Source organism: Doryrhamphus excisus, linkage group LG7 (assembly GCF_037039965.1).
Source record: "Doryrhamphus excisus strain RoL-2023G ecotype Guam linkage group LG7, RoL_Dexc_Guam_v1.1, whole genome shotgun sequence".
NCBI lineage: Eukaryota > Metazoa > Chordata > Actinopteri > Syngnathiformes > Syngnathidae > Doryrhamphus > Doryrhamphus excisus.
This window is the reverse complement of record NC_136363.1, coordinates 15341675-15362250: the sequence shown is the minus strand read 5'-3', so window position 1 is coordinate 15362250 and position 20576 is coordinate 15341675. Positions and strand designations below refer to the sequence as shown.

Here is a 20576-nt window from a genome sequence, read left to right as displayed (position 1 = left end):
AGCAAGCGGCTTCTCAACCTCCCCTGCTGGTCAATACCACCAAGACCAGCACGGCGGTGCCAACTGGTTTTAACTTGCTTGGTCGTGACATATTGACTGCTTCTAATGCTACTATTTTGTGCACAGACTCTGGTTTAACCCTGACGTTGCCAGATGGCACGACAGTGGACTGCAACAACCAAAGTACAGGAGGACAATACTTGCTCAAAGAACTGCCGGCAACCACAACAGCTGACATTTATTGGTGCCTTCTGACTCGGACTTCGTCACCGAGCAGTGTGGTGTCAGTCTATGAGACGTGGAAACCATTGATCCTGTCCAAGGCCACGTATATGCCTCCCACCACCCCGTTACATTGCACATTGTTTTACGACACACAACAGGATATGACATATCAGGAAGGTATGGAGTAGTGGTTAAATTCTTCTCGTCTTTTCGCAGGTCCTGAGGGGGTGGCGGCCAGTGTCTATTTTGTTAAGTTGGAACAGGCCTGGTACAAAGGCACCCCTGATTCGGCGCCACACATCTCTTTGGCTGTGGCCCCAGGACATGAACAACGGTCCTTGGGTCCCATGGTGAAACGGTTGTTGGCAGCTAAAGACTGGACGCCGCTCCCTGAGGTACCGCAGGTACAACACTCTCCCTCGGAGTCGGCGTATCGTGTGGTGTGCCAATGCACAGACGTGTCCGTTGTTCAACATCGTTTGATTGACAGGTACGAGCTAAAAACACTGACAGATCACGAACTCTCCGGACCCATGTTGGACACCATCCCGGAGGGGGTGTGGTCCAACGGTCCATTTGACGTAGGTTTTTGTGCTTTCACCTATCATGGCCAACGGTTCCAGTACACCCGCATGCCCCAAGGTTTCAAGAACAGCCCTGGTTTGTACAATCATCATTTGCGCCAGGTGTTGTCAGTTTTGCAGCTTCCAGATGGATGGACGATCTCCTCCTCGCCACTGACTCTGCTGATTGTTGTTTGCAGGCCACAGAAGCCGTGCTGCTGTGCCTGTACGAATTGGGCTTCAAAGTCTCACGCAAAAAGCTACAATGCTGGAGGAAAACTGTCACCTTTCTGGGTCGTGTTCTCTCAGCTGCTGGCTACGCCATGTCGGACGCCCATCGTGCGTCCATCCTCAGGCATCCTAAGCCTTCCACGGTGGGTGAAATGCTGTCCTTTTTGGGACTGTGTGGTTACAGTCGACAGTACATCCCCTGCTACGCGGAACGCACTGCACCCTTGCGCGCGTTAGTGCGTGCCAAGGGCTCTAAGCATGCCAACGCCAGGCTGGACTGGGACTCAGAGACTTCACAAGCCTTTGTGACCCTAGTTCAGTCGCTGGCCTCTGCTTTGGCTTCGCAGACAACCGTTGTGTACTCGTTACACCGCGGGGGTCGCGACTCTCATCCAAAAGACCACCCTGCCCGGAGGATGTCTCATCTCTTAGGTCGCCTCGGCCTGCATTGGATGCAGCCCGTGAGAGGGGAGGAGGTGGTGAAGATGTCGCTGCCCTTGGCGATATCCCGAGCCCTGGGGGCTCCTCCTCCCCAACCAACAACTGAGGCGATTTCTGGATTAACTAACGCACACACACACACACACACACTGATAGTTCAGCACCTGATTACACTGATATTGCACAACATACATGCAAGCGGCAAACTATATTACATGCCAGTTAGGATAAGCTTCCTGGCTTTGTTTTGACATTTTTGTCATTAGCTATACTTCTTTATCTCACTCTGTGTTTTTTTCGTCTGTAGGTGTGGTCGGAGGCCGAATAACTGCCACGGCGGTCCCAGACGGAATGGTGTCCACAAGTGCTTCTAAACGTTACAAGAGAGAGTTCCAGACTAATATAAATTAGTCAATCAGATTGCGGCAGGTTTTGAGTCAATTATGCCTTGGATCACCGTTAATAAAAATGTTGATCGCATCAATTATGTGCATTACAATCTACAGCGCCTCTCCAATCAGACCGAAGAAGGCTTCAAAGCGGTAAGTGAACAGTTGCGGGCCACGTCTTTGATGTCCTTTCAAAATCGTATCGCTCTCGATATGTTATTGGCAGAAAAACATGGTGTGTGTGCAATGATTGGTACGGAATGTACTTTCCACTTTCATCCCAAACATTACGGCACCGGGTGGTCGTTTGTCTTGTGCAATTGAAGGTCTCACAGCTTTGAATAAACGCATGAAAACACATGTCGGTGTGGACACCAGCCCGTGGGACTCGTTGATGAGCTACTTTGGTAAGGGGAAAGAGTTGGCCTCTGGCATTATTATTACAGTTTTAATGTTTCTTGTTTTGGCTGTTCTTTTCGTTTGTTCGTTGTCAGTTTGCTGTTGTCTCCCGTGTTCCAAGTGCCTTTTCCAGCTCATCCTGTGCAGGGTGATGGCGGCCGATGGGCGAGGTCAATATCAGTTGGCCTGCCTGCATCCACCGCTCCCACAGGGTGACCGGGTGCTTCTTCCCTAACTCTGATCCGGTATTTCACCTTGTGGCCTCTGTTGAGGCCATGAGGGGGATTGAAGGATTTCATATATGTTGGTCTCCTATTTTTTTGTGTCTCATATATGTGTGTCTCCTATTTTTTGTGTCTCATATATGTTTGTCTCCTATTTCTTGTGTCTCACTCATATACCTATGCACTACATTTAATCAAGGACAACCAAGCAGCCTTGGGCAAATCACAGAACACATAATCGCTCTCAGGCACATACAGTTCCGGAGCTCTCCGACACATCCACAATTTTGACTAACAACAGATAACGAAGGAGCAGGACGTCGGCAGCCATGGCCAGTCGATAACAGCTGGCTCCACCGCTCCACCCCGCCCGCCTTGGGTTGGCGAGAAGACGTCGGCCGAGGAGAGGAGGGGGGCCACCTGTGATGCGCCAGAGATCTACCGACATTTCTTAGCATAATAAAAGCCGGGCAGGGACAGTTAGCTGTACTCATTTGTTCTGACCTGTAAGTAAAGCCTACGTCTCTGCAGGTGTTAGGGGAAGACTTATGGGCCCGGAGCTCCGTGTAATCTGACTGATCTGAGAGTAAACCATACAACTGACAAGTTCGTTGTCATCTCTTGCCTCCAACACGACACCCACAGGAATCACTGACCTAAGAACAGGTGGTCAAATTCCAACAATACCCATCGACAAGTTTTGAGCATTAATTTCAGCTTCTACCTGCCTAACAGCGGTACTCAACCCTGAAATTGAATGGCAGGTATGTCTATGAGCATGGCTGAAATCTGAAAACTGGTTTCAGCTTCAACATACCCATCGACAAGTTTTGCTCATTAATTTCAGCTTCTACCTGCTGATATATGCCACTGCAGCGGTGTTGAGCCTTTTCCCAACCAGCCAGCCCTGCAGTGACACGTGACCAAATGCACATATGGGAAATATTATGAGTATATTGTTACCTAATGCCAGAACTAGCATTCATTTCAGCATTCTCACCGTGTACAAGACGTTGTTCCACTCTGATAAGAGATTCCAGTGGTGATGGTCTGGAGTCCTGGACGGGCAGCCCTCAAAATCTCTGAATGTCAATGACAGAGAGGCTGGAGGAAAAAAAAAAAATTATTCCAGGATGATCAGTCGCTGTCCGCCACAGGTCCAGATCCAATCAGCCAAGGAATCCCACTTCTGACACCAAATTGTTGTGGAAATTTTTTCTATCATCCTAAGTAGGATAGAGAATGCCTGAAATAAATACATAGCTCTGGCAGTTTTTATTACCTTTGCAAAACAAAGGGGTCAGACAACACACAGTATGCATGGCGGTCTGTAGGTGTCTGGCAAAGAGTGGTCTCTTGGCGGGAACTTTTATACTCCATAGCATGCAAATGAATTACATTACAAGAGAAAAGAGATATTCTTGTCACTCCCCCGATGCCATCCTCATGTATGGGGGTTAGCCTTCACACCCATTCTTCTGGCACGGTTTGTCACACCCATGCGAGAGAACCTCCTAGGGTCAACCATTTGGTGGGACATCCTGATGTCCCCTTGTCCCATGAAGGTAGAGCTTTGATCAAAGAATGACACTGCCCCTAACCCCAGGTTACAGATAGCCTCCTGCTGTGCCACCATCCTTGAAGGAACAGCAGGATGTGCTCGGATGCAAATGTTGAAGCTCTACAAAAGGCCGTAATGTGTAACCTATGTTATACCTGTGAAATATAAAATTTTCCATCACAGACGTATAAACCACACACCAAACATAAGACTGGCCAAACCCCTCAAATAAATTGTTGAACAACACGTCATTGAATTGCGGGTGTCATACTTCTCCCTGTACAATATATATTGAAATAGCTTCAGTAGAGAGCTGATGACAATTGCTCTGCACTGCTAGAAATACTTACCTTTTTTTTCGTTTCTCATCGTAGGTCGGCGCTAACACGGTGGAATACTTGCAGCAGGCAGAATCGCCTACCCATTTGTGCTGCTGCTCAGAGATGGTATTATGTGTTCCCAAGCCTTTGGCATCATATCAGGCAAAGCTATTGCAACTGAGACAGCACTTGCTGCTGTGGACACATGCTATAAAAGCCTTTATGTATTCAACTTGAATTACCCAAATGAGTGTGCGCCGACTTGGCAATTTCTCCAGAGCAGAGTTTTTGAACTCGTGGGAACCGTGTCCCCATGTGTCACATTCTTTCAATTACTTTCCTGTAATCAGACTGCCCCCCCTTTCTTTCTCTCCTCCCCCTCTTGTTCTATGTATATATCACTCTCTCTTAACTGTCCCTCTCACCCGTTCTTAAAATGATTTTTTTGTACATAATTTGTTGGGGTGAAGCGACGCCGTCAAAATATCAAAGTTCGGAAACTGTTGTTAAATTCTTGTTAAGTGAAGTAATCCAAGGTTTGGAATACCATCAGAAATAAGGTCAGACAATGGTCTGGCGTTCGTGAAAAGGGTAGCCAAAGGAATTCTACAACAACTGCGAATAAAACAAAGGTTAGGGTGTGTCTATCATCCCCAGTCCCAGGGAATGGGAGAACGAGTAAATGGGACACATAAAGCCAAGCTCAATAAAATCTGTGCTAGTACAAAGTTAAATTGGGTGGATGCACTACCACTTGCTTTAATGAGCTATTGCATGCAAACTAACAGAATTACACATCTAATACCGCATGAGATGCTTACGGGTCGACCCATGCCAGCACCGCATTTGAGAGGGCCTTATAAAGGGCCCCCACTTGAGCAGTTGCAAAGTGAATTGAAAGAGTATATAAAATATGTTAACTGCCATACATGGAGCTATCTATGTGCAGGAGAAAAACAGGATTCCTGAGTCGACAAAGGTGACAGACGCTTTGGTGTGCCAGGCGACCAGGTGTACATCAAAGTGTACAGGCGAAAGTGGCACGAGCCAAGACGAGAGGGATCCTATAAGGTGGCTGAGCAGCCTCACCTGTTTCCCAATCCGGACGATCGTGAGGATGATGGCACTGACTCAGAGGACTCAATGAGCCATGAGGTATGATTGTTGCCACAATTGGGAAGGGAGCCGGATCGTGAGCTGAACACCACCATCTGTATGTCACTATGCACCAAGTCCTCTCCACGAACTGTGCAAATATTGCTTGGGAAACCGCCATCCCATGGACAGGACTGATATAGAAGGGCAAGGGACTTGACGGAACTGAACAACAGTGCACTCACTTACAGTTAAATCAGTGTTGATAATACCAGTCAGTCAGTAGTAGCACATGTACTAGGTACACTTACTATATTAGGAGTTTATCAGTCGCTCACTATTCTAGTTGCCTTATAGCGTTATAGTTTGAGTGAATGTACACGTACGCAGTTGCTCAACGAGGTATCTACACAGTACTTTAGAGCATTAAGGATTTTACACAGTTACCATAGTACATAGTGTCTATGTTAGTTAGGTAACTCATAAATTGCAATAGTCATCAGACACTCAAATAATAAGCATAGGGTTAGAGTTAGGAAGGGAATGTTCCAGTGGAGGGGGCGCCAACCAAGGGAACCCGCCAACTGAGACGAGCCATTCCGGAGGACCGCATCAACCGGGACAAGCCATTCCTGAGGGCCACAGTCGAGGAAAGAGCCAGACCGAGCAGAAGGACATCCATCCAGGAGGCTGGCATTGAGGAAGGGGTGAGATGAGCGCCCTCCTCCTACATGTGACGTGCCAAGTCACCACCTCATCTCAACAAAAGAAGCCAAAGGGTCCCTCCAGATGACATCGTGCTGACCATCGGCGGGTGGTCGAAGAAAGGGACTGAAGATGGCCAACACCGAGGCACAATAATCCTCTGGGCGACGATAACGGGAGCAGAAATATTGCTCTTAACCAATTCTGCCCTCGCCCTGGGCCCCGAATCCCCTCCCACAACATTTCCCCTTCCCCATGTTCCAGGACAAGAAGGCAGCGAGACCCCCTTGAACGGCATATGTGAATTCGTTTCGGAAAATGGTAATGTGCCAAGGGGCCAATACTGGACCAAGTGACACTGTTTGCTGTTTTGGGGGTTTAGTACCCCCAAAAGGGAGGAATATATTGTAAAATGATTACTTTCTTGCGCATTGCATATGACTTTTCTTTTTGGTAAACTCTAGTTGAACTTAAGAGGGCTACGTGACTTGGGGAGGCCAACGTGACCTGATTGTTACACAAGATGTTTTCGGATGGGTTTGGAGTCCAAGATGTTCTGCCAAAACACTTGGGTCCAGTCAAGAAACATGACCAGATAAGGACTGAATTCTGTAAATCCATGTCATTGCTAGTGTTCATGAGGTCTATATAAGTGCTGTGTTAAATAAACAAAGGGACCCCTTTTCCTACAACTGCAGAGATGGTTCGTGTTGCATTATTTGCCAACAATATGTGAAGGAAATGTTGTGACTTGTTATGTTTTTTATGTTCTGGAAATGTTGAATTTTAATAAATATTTTATTGTTACATTGGTGTCATTATCATTGTAATATATTATTAATAGTATTAGCATACAATCAAAAAATATATACGTACATACACACACATATACATACACCTACATATACACACACACATACGGTATATTGGCAACCCAACTTACTGGGTTGAAATAACTCAGCGGTATAGTAAATATGAACCCAGCGTTGGGTCATATGAACAAATCAACCCAACTTGTTGGGTTAAAATAACACAACACGCAGTTGGTCCAATATTTAACCAGACTGGGTTTGGAACCCACCCGGGTTGGGAACCCACCCAGATTGGGTTTTTAACCCAGCACACAGATCTTGAGAAGGGACAAATGGATCAACGGGGTGACTATTTCGGGGGGGGGGGGGGGGGGGGGGGGGGGGCTGATGACAAAATGCATTTTATACATTGACGATTTTAACATTTTATGCACAAACATTTCATCCGTTGATAGAACACTGGACCTGACTGACTGCTTTGGACGGGCCTCTGGGTCCAAACACAATAGAGACAAAACCCAACCCAGTTTTACGGACCCTGGACAGTAACAGAAAAAATAGGACTTTCCCTGACTTATCCCAAAAACACATGTGCTTTTAGAACTGGATCGAGCCATTTTCTATTTTCTTTGGGGCTCCAAGTGGGAGAGAATGAAGGGAGTCCCTAAAACGAATGATGAATGACAGGAGGGCGAAGGACAGACGGTGTCATTCCTGCATGCCACCCACAAGGGGGAGTCCCTAAAACAAATGAGGAAGGACAGAGAATGAAGAATGAAAGTGGGTCAATATAATGACTGCTCCCAACAGGAGGGCTAAGGACAGACGGTGTCATTCCTGCATGCCACCCACAAGGATGGCGAATGACACACTTTTGATACGGAATGAAACACGTTTAAACAGAGCAAAGCACTCATCCAGTATCATTCCTTGATCTAAATGACAGCTATGGTGATCGGCACATTTTTAATACGCAATAATACCAATTTACAGAGATACAATTCTCTCTCATTCCTGAATCACAGTGAAACAAAAGATCGTTATCCTGCTTCCCACCTACAAATATGGGGAATGACACACTTGTAATCTGGAATGACACATCTACAAAAAACAAAGCCTGCGTTCAGTGTCATTCCTTAATCTAATTGAAAAGTATGGGGAATGACAGATTTTTGATATAGAATGACACACATTTACAAAGAACAAAGGCCGCAAACCGTGTCATTCCTTGACCTAATTTAGAAGTATGGCGACTGAAAGGCTTGAATGTACACTTGTACATAAATACAGAGAAGTCAGTTACCATTCCTTCTCATTCCTCAATCCGTGAAAGATGGCGAATGACAGGCCTTTAATGTACTGTAACATAGTTTCACTTAGAAGACAGGTAAAAAGATTGCGAATCACAGACTTTTGATATGGAATCGTACACATTTACACACAGTAAAGCTGGCATACAGTGTCACTCCTTAATCTTATTGTCAAATCTGGAGTTAATGCGCATTGAATACACAAAGATACATATTAATTAAGAACAATGAACATATCCAGTGAAATTACATAACCTTTTCCACCAATCCAGGGATTGACAGACTTTTCCTGTACAATGATATATTTACGTGGAATGAAGTTTGGAAGATGGCGAATGACACACTTTTAATATAGAATACCAAAGCTTTGATCTAAGCGACAACTATATTTTTACTTATCGGACAGCTTTTTACTGCTCTCAGTATTCTATGCAGACTTCAGCGGAAGGCCTTGCGTATTCTGAACATTGAAGACCCAACCAATGCTGGTATTTACCCCTTGGAGCTTAGAAGAGATGTTGCTACTCTCTGCACGTTTTACAGACATTTCCTCTTCAAGCCATCGTTGGAAATTGGTTCGATCATCCCCCCGGCGTTTGCTAGTTTGAGGACAACAAGATCCTCCTCTACTGCACATCCATACTGTGTAACTATCCCCAGGTCTCGCACACATCTTCACCAATCCTCTTACGTACCAAGGGCATGCCGTCTATGGAACTCGCTGCCAGCTCACACCTTTCCCACCTTACCAAATATGGATATATTCAAGAAAAATATTAATCAGCATTTAGTTGCTATTTTGACTTAAAATAATTAGTATTATTTCGGTCCTTAAATAGAAATTAACTTTAGCTTAGTGGACCGCTTTTTATCAATTCTCTGATGGCAACACCAGGTCCCTTAGTTATGTATAAAAAAAAAAAAAAAAAAAAAAAAAACCTCTGAAGATTGCGACTTTTATTATGGAACAGCACACATTTACAACGAGCAAAGCCCCCGTACCCTGTCACTCCTTAATCGTTTTGCCAACTTTATGAAATGACAAACTTTTAATGTAGAATGACACATATTTAGGTAGTATACAGCTTCAAAGTTGACGAATGACACACTTTTAATATGGAATGCCACACATTTTAAAAGAACAAAGCCCTCATTATGGGCTTTCTCAGTATGCAAGCTGAAGGATTTCATATATGTTTGTCTCCTATTTTTTGTGTCTCATGTATGTTTGTCTCCTATTTCTTGTGTCTCACTCATATAACTATTGTCAAGTTCCTTCTAGCCTTGCGCATCCCCTGAACTTGAAAAAGGGGGTCTGAGTAGCCACACTGAGGAAAGACTGGATCCACTCGATGCTTTCGCTGTTTTTTGGGTTTTATTTAGTGAGGCACAAGTCTTGTTGTGGCAAGGTACGCACAGTACAGTACAGCACAGCACAGCACAGGTGAAAACCTTCAAATAAAAAGGGGAAAGTATAAGTATACACAATATACATACTATTTATAAATATAGTATATAATATACACAATAATATACATATATAAGTATTTATATAAGGTATAAATCATGTACATTAATAATTATGTACATTAACCATTATACATTTTGACAACGGTTGGAAATAATTTTATCCCCTTTACCTGCATTTATTAACTTATTTTTTACTTAATTTCTTTCTTTATTATTTCGTTATTTTATCTGATCTGCTTAATAAACCATTTGCGTTGCGCCTATCTTGCCAAGTAACTAAAATTATTATTATAAAGGCTTCAAATAATATAATATATAGCATAGCGCCACTTCGATGCCCAAAGCTCGCTGATCAGCTCAATTGGTGCCAATTAAATGAACCACCGCGAGCTTTGTCATTGACAGTAGCGATGCCATAGTTCACAGGCTGACTGGCTGCCCGGTGCTCGCAAGATAACTATAATATTATCACATTTTGATCTTGCCAGATCTGGCGACGGCCCTCATTTAAAGCCCAAAACGGATCGCTGATGTTAAGTTGAAATAAATGGAAGATTTATTTTAGATGTCCAAATCCCTTGCAATGGTCTTTAAGCTAAACGGACTAAGTCATATCTTTGCCATGTGGCCTGAAAGGAGACACAGTCCATGTCATGGTGAGCGATTCAGTCTTGGCTGTAAAATGCTAATAATGGAATGGATTAAACTCTTCTGGAAGAAGATTAGAGCCCAAGGCTAAAGCCAAAAGAAAGGCCAGTAACATTTGAGTGGAGAAAGCCAAGGTAACTTTAAGACGCAGAAGGTAGAACTGGGATATCTGAGGATTTCAGAGAATGATAAAAAGCCAGGGATTGTCGGAGCAGAAGGTCTCAACTAGTGTTATCATTGTGGGGGAATTTAAGGCAGATGAGGATGAGGATTTTACACATTATTGAAAGTCCTTACAGCCACACATTGGAATATTTCAGTGGCCACTGCCGGGAATTTGACAGTACCCCCCCCTTAACGATGGGCGCCACCTGGTGGCCTACCTGGCTTCTCAGGGAAGCGACGGTAAAAGTCTGAAAGCAGCATGCCCGCGACTCTTGTGAGGATAGGCAGTACGTAAAATGTATGGATATGTTCATTCATTTTCTACTGCTGCTGCTGGAGTCTATCCCAGTTGTATTCGGGCGAGAGGAGGAGTACATCCTGGTTGTCAGCCAATCACAGGGCACATATAGACAACCATTCACACCCACTTTCTTGCCTATGGACAATATGGCATCGCCAATGGGGGGCACGGAGAAAACCCACGCACAAGGGTAACCAGAGAGCATGGAAAAGAGCATTTAGAAGCTTAAGTACATGGTGTGTGAACTGACATTGATTTAATTGTTTTCTTTTAGATGCCACGGAAGAAGGGTTTCCGTATGCGACGCACACCCAGGGCTGCCCAAGCTGTTGACTGTGCAGTTGCAACAAAAGGTAGGGAAGAAGTATCTTCACTGTCACCAGTGGAGGTACCAACAGGTGGGTTACAAAAGGTGGTCAAAGGGTCATTTCATCAAGGCAATACAAGGTTTAAGTATGCAGGAACACAGTGTATGGCGATTGCCTTCTGTGCCACTGCTTTACACAGTATTAAAAATGTCTTGTTGTGGGATACTGCTGATCTTGACATGGCTGTTGTTGAAGGCGATCAGTTGTCTACTACTCTTAGGGAACGTCGCGTAATTCATGACCCATCCCACTTTTTGTGTGCCACAGAATTGCCCAAACAGGAGGTGATTGCTGGACAACATTTGAGTTTTGTATGAAGGATGATTATGCTTTAGGTGATGTCAATGTAGTTTCTGGCTATTATATTGAAAACGGGATTCATGTCACTTTGCATGATGCTTTGCAAACAATGTTTGGCAAGTACAGCACATGCATTCTTACAGTTTGCCAAAGTAGTTGTGCCATCATTTGTGATGCTGGTCAGTATTGTCTGGTGGATTCACACTCGCACAGCTGTAATGGCATGGTTTGCAGTGATGGAACCAGTGTTGTTCTTTGTTTTGGTGGTCTTGATGCCCTTGCTAATCACGTTAGCAATTTGGCTGCAGCGTTTGGTGGAGCAGAGAAACTTTTTGAGATAGCTGGTGTTGTTGTGACTGTTGTGGCTGATAGGAAACGTCACTTGGAGATAATGACTGGTGATGATGGCAAAAAGTTAAAAATGGCTGACATTTCCAGTACATGTGCATCTGATGTTGAGGTCATCAGTGTTGTTACCACACAGCATGCCTTTTGTCCAATGCTTCTAAAGGACTCCCAAGATGTGTGCCAACTTTTGAATATAGATTGTGAAGTCAAAACTGTGCCTGTCAATTTGCGTGTTGGACCCTTGGGAGCTCCCTGTAAAAAGGAGAGCATTGTTGCTGATGGAAACTGTTTTTTCCGTGCCATATCACAAGCGGTGAGTGGCACACAGAAAAATCACAGGAAAATTAGACTCCATGTGGTTAAACATATGGAAAAGCAATGTGAAGATTATGAGAAGCTTCTCAGGAGTGAGTACAGTTGTTTGACAGAATATATTAGTGTTTCCAAAATGAAATGTGTCAAATAGCTGGGCAACTGAGGTGGAAATTCAGGCTGCAGCGGATAGTTTAGAAAAAAATATCTTTACTTTTTATGGTGGTCGTTGGTTGAGATATAGTTCAACGTCAGAATCCAGTCGTGGGATTTATTTGGACAACTCGAGTGGCAATCACTACGAGTGTGTGACATGTGTCAATGAGGGTCAGTTAGGAAGTTGCTTTGGCATTTGTCAGAATGGTACATCTCAGGTCAGTCAGTATGGTACCAGGTCACATCGGCATCAAGTAATTTGTGCTGATAGTGAAGTAGCAGTTGGTTTGAATGATGTTGTTGAGAGGGGCAAAGAAAAACATCAGTCCATGGTTCCACGTGTAAGCCCGTCCAAATATCTAAAAAGGAAAAGGGCCCTGGACAAAAGATGTAAATATGTCGCTGACATGAGCATAAGGGAGACAAAGAAAGTAATGACTATGAAGAATTACAGAGAACAAGCAGTCTTTAGGCAGAGAAAGAAGATGAGGAGTGTTGAAAAGTATAGAAATGATGTCATTCATAAAAATAGAGTTAAAACATCTAGCATCTATAAGTATAGGAATGACAGCTTGCATCGGGACAGGGTCAAGATGTGTAGTGTGAGTAAGTATAGAAGTGACAGCTTGCATCGAGACAGGGTCAAGATGTGTAGTGTGAGTAAGTATAGAAGTGACAGCTTGCATCGGGACAGGGTCAAGATGTATAGTGCGAGTAAGTATAGAAGTGACAGCTTGCATCGGGCCAGGGTCATTATGCGGGGCGTCAAAAAATATAAAATAGATACAAGGCACCGGGCCAGTGTCAAACTAGCCAGTATGAAGAAATATCACAGTAATTTAGAACGCAAAATGCGTGTCATTGCAGATGTGAAGGCACGAAGGCATGCTGCAAAGTTGCGAGAGGAAGAATTTGATGTTGTTGTAGAGAATTTTTTAGAGAAAGTGAAGAATGGGCCCCAATTTGTCTGCTGTGTGTGCCAGAGGTTGATGTTTAAACATCAGGTCCTGCAGTGTCACAGAGAGCATTACAGCAATTGTGCAAGTGCTTCTCTTGTGAACACGTGCATTGATGAGGATTATTTGCACAAATGTAGTGCAGAGTGCACGGTTCCTTGTTTGTTGGTGGAGTCTGGTAGAGGGCAGCTGTGGGTTTGCTACACTTGCTATTACAAGATTAGCAAAGGGGAATTCCCACCTGAATGTGTGGCAAATAATTTGGGGGTGGACCCGATTCCTCCTGAGCTGGATTGCCTGAACAGTTTAGAGCAGCATTTAATTGCACTAAATATCCCCTTCATGAAAATGCTTGCATTGCCTAAAGGGGGGCAAAATGGTGTCCATTAGCCTGTGACTTGTGTTCCGGCCAATGTTGTAGAAACGACAAATTTGTTGCCACGGTCCAATATGGAAGGCTCTATGCTCTGTGTCAAGCTCAAAAGGAAACTGACTTACAAAGGACACTATGAGTACCATTTTGTGGACAGCATGCACATTCGAGAAGCCTTGAGGTATCTGAAAGAGTCGAATGTGCATTACGGAGATATTGAGTACAACGAGGAGTGATGGTCAATGACTTTTGTAGAGAACCTGATGCCTCTCAGGTGGAGGACAGTGTTCCTGCAGTAGATGTCACACCGCCTCTAGATGCAGAAGATGAGCTTCTCCATGATAGACAGCAACACTGCATGTTTTAGGACACTTGTTTAATGCCAGTTGACATTGGTCAGGAAGCGCTCGATCAGTACTATGACAATATATTGAATGTGGCTCCGGCAGAAGGCAATAATCCTCTGAGGTTGCTTTCTGACCATTCGAATGAAGCTAGATGTTTCCCAGTGTTGTTTCCACACGGCCGTTTCACGTTTCATGACACTCGACAATATAGGCTGACGGCGTCGCGATATTTCAATAATCGCATCATGCACGCTGATAAGAGGTTTGGGCAGAATGTGGAATACATATTCTATGCTCAGTATTTGTGTGAACTTGTGCAGGTGGTGTCAAGCATTTCCATTGCTTTACACAAAGGAATTGCTGGTTTGGTGGCAAAAATGGCCAAGGATTTGTTGACCAACGATGAGTCGTTAAAGACATTGTTGGAATGTGACCAGGGCTATCGTTTTCTGAAGCCCATCAGAGGCACTCCAGCCTTTTGGCAGAGTACGCAGCGCGATATTTTGGCTTGTGTGCGTCAGCTTGGTGTTCCCACGTGGTTTTGCTCTTTTTCGTCTGCTGATTTACGGTGGAAAAACTTGTTAGACTGCATTTTGAGGCAAGAGGGTAGAACGCAAACGGCTGCAGAGTCGGAGTGGGCTGACAGGTGTGATTTGTTGAGACGGAATCCTGTGACTGCTGCACGGATGTTTGATTTCCAGTGGCATGTCTTTCTCAGAGAGGTGATAATGTCTTCGAGCCAACCAATTGGCAAAGTTGTAGACTATTTTTACCGGGTGGAATTTCAGCAGCGTGGTTCCCCGCATGTACATTGTTTGTTCTGGGTAGAGAATGCCCCGCGTATTGATGTTAACTCAGATGAAGAAGTCACATATTTTATTGATAGATATGTTTCTTGTGAACTGCAGCCACAGGATGAAGGATTGACAGAGACAGTGTCTTCAGTACAGCAGCATTCTAAGAGACACTCTAAAACATGCAAAAAGAAAAACACTGTGTGTCGTTTCGGTTTTCCCAAACCTGTGTCAGGACGAACGTTTATTAGCCATCAGTTTGACAGACAGGGACAAAAAACATGCACTTGTCAGGTTAGCCAATCAACCGGTGTTAAAACATGCACATGTCCAAAAGCATCCCAAAATGCCGTAAACATGAAAGCAGAAGAGGCATCGGAAATCATAAAATCCATTAAAACAGCCCTGGCTGACGAGAACCACGCATATCAAAGTGTGGAACATTTGTTACATAGTCTCGGTATAACACAAAATACTTTTGAGGCCGCACATCGCCGCTTGGGAAGTAATAATGAAGCGTCAAATCAATGAGGTTTGGATCAATCCATACAGCAAACCTCTGCTGAAATGCTGGAATGCTAATATGGACATCCAGCATGTCGTTGATGCGTATGCGTGCGTGGTTTATATAATCTTGTATATTTCCAAAGCTGAGAGGGAGATTGGATTGCTGCTGAGTAATGCCCAGAAAGAAGCATCCAAACAGGCAAACGTCAGTGCCACAGAGGCCTTAAAAAGTCTTGGCAGTGTGTACCTGCACAATAGAGACATGTGTGCACAAGAGGCCGTTTACCGGGTGACAAATATGCATCTTAAGGAATGCTCACGTGAAGTAGTTTTTGTTCCAACAGGGGACAATGTGGTCAAAATGAGTTTGCCTGTGAGTGTTTTGCGACAAAAAGCTTAATCGGCCGAATTAACAACGGAAGACATGTGGATGACCAGCATTGTCGACCGTTATAAAAACAGACCAAACGATGACACGTTTAATGACATGTGCTTGGCACAATTTGCTTCCGAATACCGCATCATCAGCAAAAACGAAAGGTCGGCATCCAAAATAGAACTTAAAAACAACTACGGACATGTGACAAAACGTACACGGACCAAACCTGCCGTAGTACGCTCTGCACGCTTTTCACAAACCAAAAACCCAGAGTTATACTATCGTAGCCTTTTGCAGTTGTATCTGCCATACCGGGTGGATTTGCAGTTAAGACCTGCCAACTGCCCAACATTTGAAGAGTTTTATGACAATGGTGCGGTCCGATTAAATGATGGGTCGATGCATTCTGTTCGATCCATAGTGGAAACAAATAAACAACATTTCGACAATGACGGGGATGAACTGGACAGCATCCAAAGATCTATTGATCACAGCAGTGTTGCTGAGGATGCGTGGTGTCTGGTATGTCCAGAACAAGAATTGGAAAGGCTACAGTGCGAAGAAGAACGCCGGAAAAAACAGCAGTTGGTCGAAGAAGAGGCAGAAGTAATACCTGACTTGGCAAATGAAAATAGAACCGCTCTAAACTTACAAAAGCAAAAGTCAATGAGTCGAAATGATGGCTTGGCATTGATACGCTCCCTAAATAATACTCAAATGGACATTTTTTACAAAATTAGACAGTGGTGCCTTGATAAAGTAGGTGGGAGAAAACCCGAGCCATTACATTTATTAATCACAGGTGGTGCCGGGACAGGAAAAAGCCACCTAATTAAAGCCATCCAATATGAGGCTACCAGGTTGTTGTCAACAATGTGTCGGCAACCGGACAATATTTCTGTCTGTCTAGCTGCCCCAACAGGGATTGCTGCTTACAATTTGAATGCAACAACCATCCACAGCACATTGAGCATTGGCAAGGATACCCGTTTGCCTTACACACCACCGGGTGAGGAAACGGTGAATTCCTTGCGTGCCAAGTTCGCGGACCTCCAAATTTTGATTATGGATGAAATATTGATGGTTGATCACAAGTTGTTGACGTACATTCATGGTAGGCTCCGACAAATTAAGCAAACCAGTGACTATGCTGGATTTGGCAACGTCAGCATCATCGCCGTCGGTGATTTTTACCAGTTACCGCCAGTCAAAGGAAAGCCTCTTTATGTCAAAGACGCCACTTTCAACTTGTGGACAAATCTTTTCAGTGTGGTCGAACTGACAACAATAGTCCGTCAAAAAGATAATCAGTTTGCAGCATTGCTAAATTGACTCCGCAAACATCCAAAAGACACGGCGTTGTTGGAAACAGACAGCGCGAAACGGGTGAGGTCAGCTCTGCATTACATGTGTTTCCAACCATTCAGCAAGTAAACGAATACAATCTAAAACAGCTTTTCAGGATCTGTCCGGAGTACACAACAGTAAAAGCTCAGGATTTCAGCCAAAACAAAAAATCCGGTAAATTAGAAAGAAAAGTAGGGCACCACAGCAAAGTTTACAACACGTGTTTAGAGGAAACTGCACATTGCTAAAGATTCACGTGTAATGCTTTGCAAAAACATCTCTGATGTTCTTTTCCAAAAGGATGACACATTTCCCAGTCGGATTTATGTAAAATTTGATGATGACAATGTAGGTAAACAAAGGCACGCACAAACGGTTAAGTAATCGATCACACGAAAAGACAGTACATTTATTGTGCCAGAGGAAGAGAAAGTAACTAAAAGTGGTGGCATGCGTCGTCAGTTCCCTCTGAAGCTCGCTTGGGCTTTCACGGTACATAAAGTCCAGGGTGTTACCGTGAGCAATGCAGTTGTGTCTGGACAGGGTGTTCTCCGCAGGGCAGGCATATGTTGCATTGAGTCGGGTCACAGCTTTAAGCGGTTTGATTATTCAAAAGTTTAATGCAGAAAAGATATACTGTAACGATGCCATTAAGGATGCTGTAGGAAGGATGTCACCATTTTTGAGCAAAAATGTACCACCACAACATGTGCAACCACAATTCACGATTTATTTGATGAATGTCCAAAATTTGACAACACATGCGTCAGATTTGGGAGCATGTACACAGCACCTGCAGCCTTACTGCATCGCTGTGACAGAAACATGGCTGCCAACGGCATGTACACCCAGCAGTGTAACCATTCCTGGGTATCATTTTCATAGCCAACCACGATGTTTGTCTTACTCCAGCAGTAACCCTGCTTTGGTAGAATTACAAGGGCAACAGCATGGCGGAGTTGGCATGTACATTGCAGACCACCTGCACTGTAGTGTTGTCTCCGCCCCAAACTTCAACTTGGAAGTTTTACTGGTGAGCTGCTCCTCACCCAGTGTGTTAATAGCAGTTGTGTATCGACCACCCTCCTATCCAATGGCGTTGTTTCAAGATCACCTTGGCACACTGCTGGATTGGTTGCATCAGAAGTACGCCAGCATTGTCGTACTGGGAGATTTTAATGAAAATTTGTTAAAATCTTCCACTATCAGCACATTCATGGCTAGGAAAGGGTTCTGCCAGTCAGTCAAACATCCTACCACAGAAAAGGGTACACTAATTGACCATGTATATGTCAAAACATCACACTTTGATGTAGAATCAGTTGTGATGCCCACTTATTTCAGTGACCATGAAGGGATTTTGTGCTCTTTTAAACACCAAATTTAAAACGCACACACACACGTTCCACTTCAGCATTCTTCTTCGTCTTATAGTCTGTAAAATAGGTTCAGGTTCAACCAGTGGACAATTTACAATCTATGAGTTTACTTGCCCACGAGAACGGTGGATTATATTTGTCAATCACTGAATAAAAGTGAAACCACTGGCCAAAGTTAAGATCCCAGTTTCTGTTTAAGATGGTAACTATTTTCCTTATTTGTCAAACCAGTAAATTAACATTGTACATATTGTAAACATGTACATATTGTGAATATGTAAATATTGTGAATATGTAAATATTGTAAACTCTGCTTATATTTTAAATAGTATACATATTGTAAATATGTAAATAGTACATGATGAAATGATCCCAGAGCTGCCTCACTCACCTGTCCTCTTGTCTTGATAGTTACCGCCTGTCTGCCTTAAAGTTAAATACTAAAGGGATTCAAACCTTTTCGAACACAAAGTTGATATTTTTCTAACCAGATTGTATTAGTCAATCACTGGCGCAAAATTCAACCACTGCCCAAAATTAGGAATCAAAGGGATTAAAACTATGGACTTTTCTGAACACATAGTTGGTATTTTACAATCCACGAGTTTACTCAACCACAAGAACGGTGGATTGTGTTTGTCAATCACTGAACAATCACAAAACAATGAGGGCAATGTAAATATGTGAATATGTAAATACTGTGAATGTATATTGTGACTAACCTCTGCTCTTGTCTTTCTAGTTGCCGCCTGTCTTCAGTTCCACGCACATCTTCTTTATATTAAACATAGTAGCAGTAGAAGTGCATGCGTATGTTAACATAGTAGCAGTAGAAGTGCATGCGTATATTAACATAGTAGCAGTAGAAGTACCTGTGTATATTAGTTAACATAGTAGCAGTAGAAGTGCATGCATATTAACATAGTAGCAGTAGAAGTGCATGCGTATGTTAAAATAGTAGCAGTAGAAGTGCATGCGTATGTTAACATAGTAGCAGTAGAAGTGCATGCGTAGATTTAACATAGTAGCAGTAGAATAGCATAGAAGTAAAACTAATCCCATAAGTGCATCATACCAACTATTATAATAGCAATGTAGTCGTTTGCATGCATGTGAGTTTTCATCAACAGGACAAGACCCCTCTGACGGTGTGAGTGTCCTCTGACAACTGCTGCATGTGGTAAGATATGGAGCTGTTTGCACTTTTCATATTGGTCAAATTCTGTTCATGTGTGAAACACTTGACTTTTCGCCACTTGACATTATACTCATGTGATTTCTCCCGATACGTAAACCGGGCTCCAGACCACAAATTAAACTTTGCTTAGTAAATAAAATACATCTTGAAATGTTGCCAGTCACATAAAAACACTTTCTTTTTGACCAAGTAGGTTTAATTAGCTGGAAGTTGGAAACACCTCCACTATGCTAAATGGGACACAGAATCTTACATGAGTTTATGTTCTGCAGGGGAAAAATGTTAACCTGTTAACCAAAATGTGTGGGGGCCTTGTGCTTGTGCTACTAAAATTATACATAGTAGAATGCCGTGGTACTTGTAGTACAAAAAACCTTCCTCATTCTGTCTTCTTTGACCTCTTTATATGATCCGCTCATAGCAAGTTTATTAACGTATTTGCTTTCACGCTTTCTCTGACCTGTAGTGAATGCTTCCTGCTTCCAGAGGAGCTCCCATCGTTGCACCTTGACATCCACCCATTGCTGACTGGATAGGATACTGGTGATTCCGGGAACTGGTCATCGTGGGACTGCATGTTTAGTACATAACCCCACACATGTTCATTCACAGCTTAGACAATCTACAATGTCAACTCGGTCTCTGCTGCTATCCTGCAAAACACTCCACCCACTTTGACCCTGGGTGGACCACAGAGATGCTTCACAGACCAAGGACCCAACCAGCAATCGTGATCGAGTCCACCAGCACAGCATACTGGCTGCCCACTGATAAATTTGTGAAAATAGAAATAATACAAAATGCAATAATTTGTATATTCCAAAGCTTTCTGGCTACTTCGATATGTGTCACCTCCCCAAATAAAAGTAAGTAACCGTAAGATAAATTATAGGATCACACTTGCTCCAACCCACTAACTACTGCTGTCTTGAGGAAAAACACCTTATTGCCAC

At 43.6% G+C, this 20576-nt stretch overlaps 1 protein-coding gene across 1 annotated transcript; it reads left to right on the top strand.

Annotated features, from left to right (window-relative positions):
- The first annotated feature begins 11059 nt into the window (after positions 1 to 11059).
- On the top strand, positions 11060 to 18443 carry LOC131129887 (uncharacterized). Its single transcript, XM_078792232.1, is given in 6 exon segments — positions 11060 to 13905; positions 13908 to 15313; positions 15315 to 17074; positions 17077 to 17278; positions 17280 to 17582; positions 17584 to 18443. Coding segments are annotated over 6 exon segments (5754 nt in total). The 5' UTR covers positions 11060 to 12672; the 3' UTR covers positions 18434 to 18443.
- Positions 18444 to 20576: the final 2133 nt, after the last annotated feature.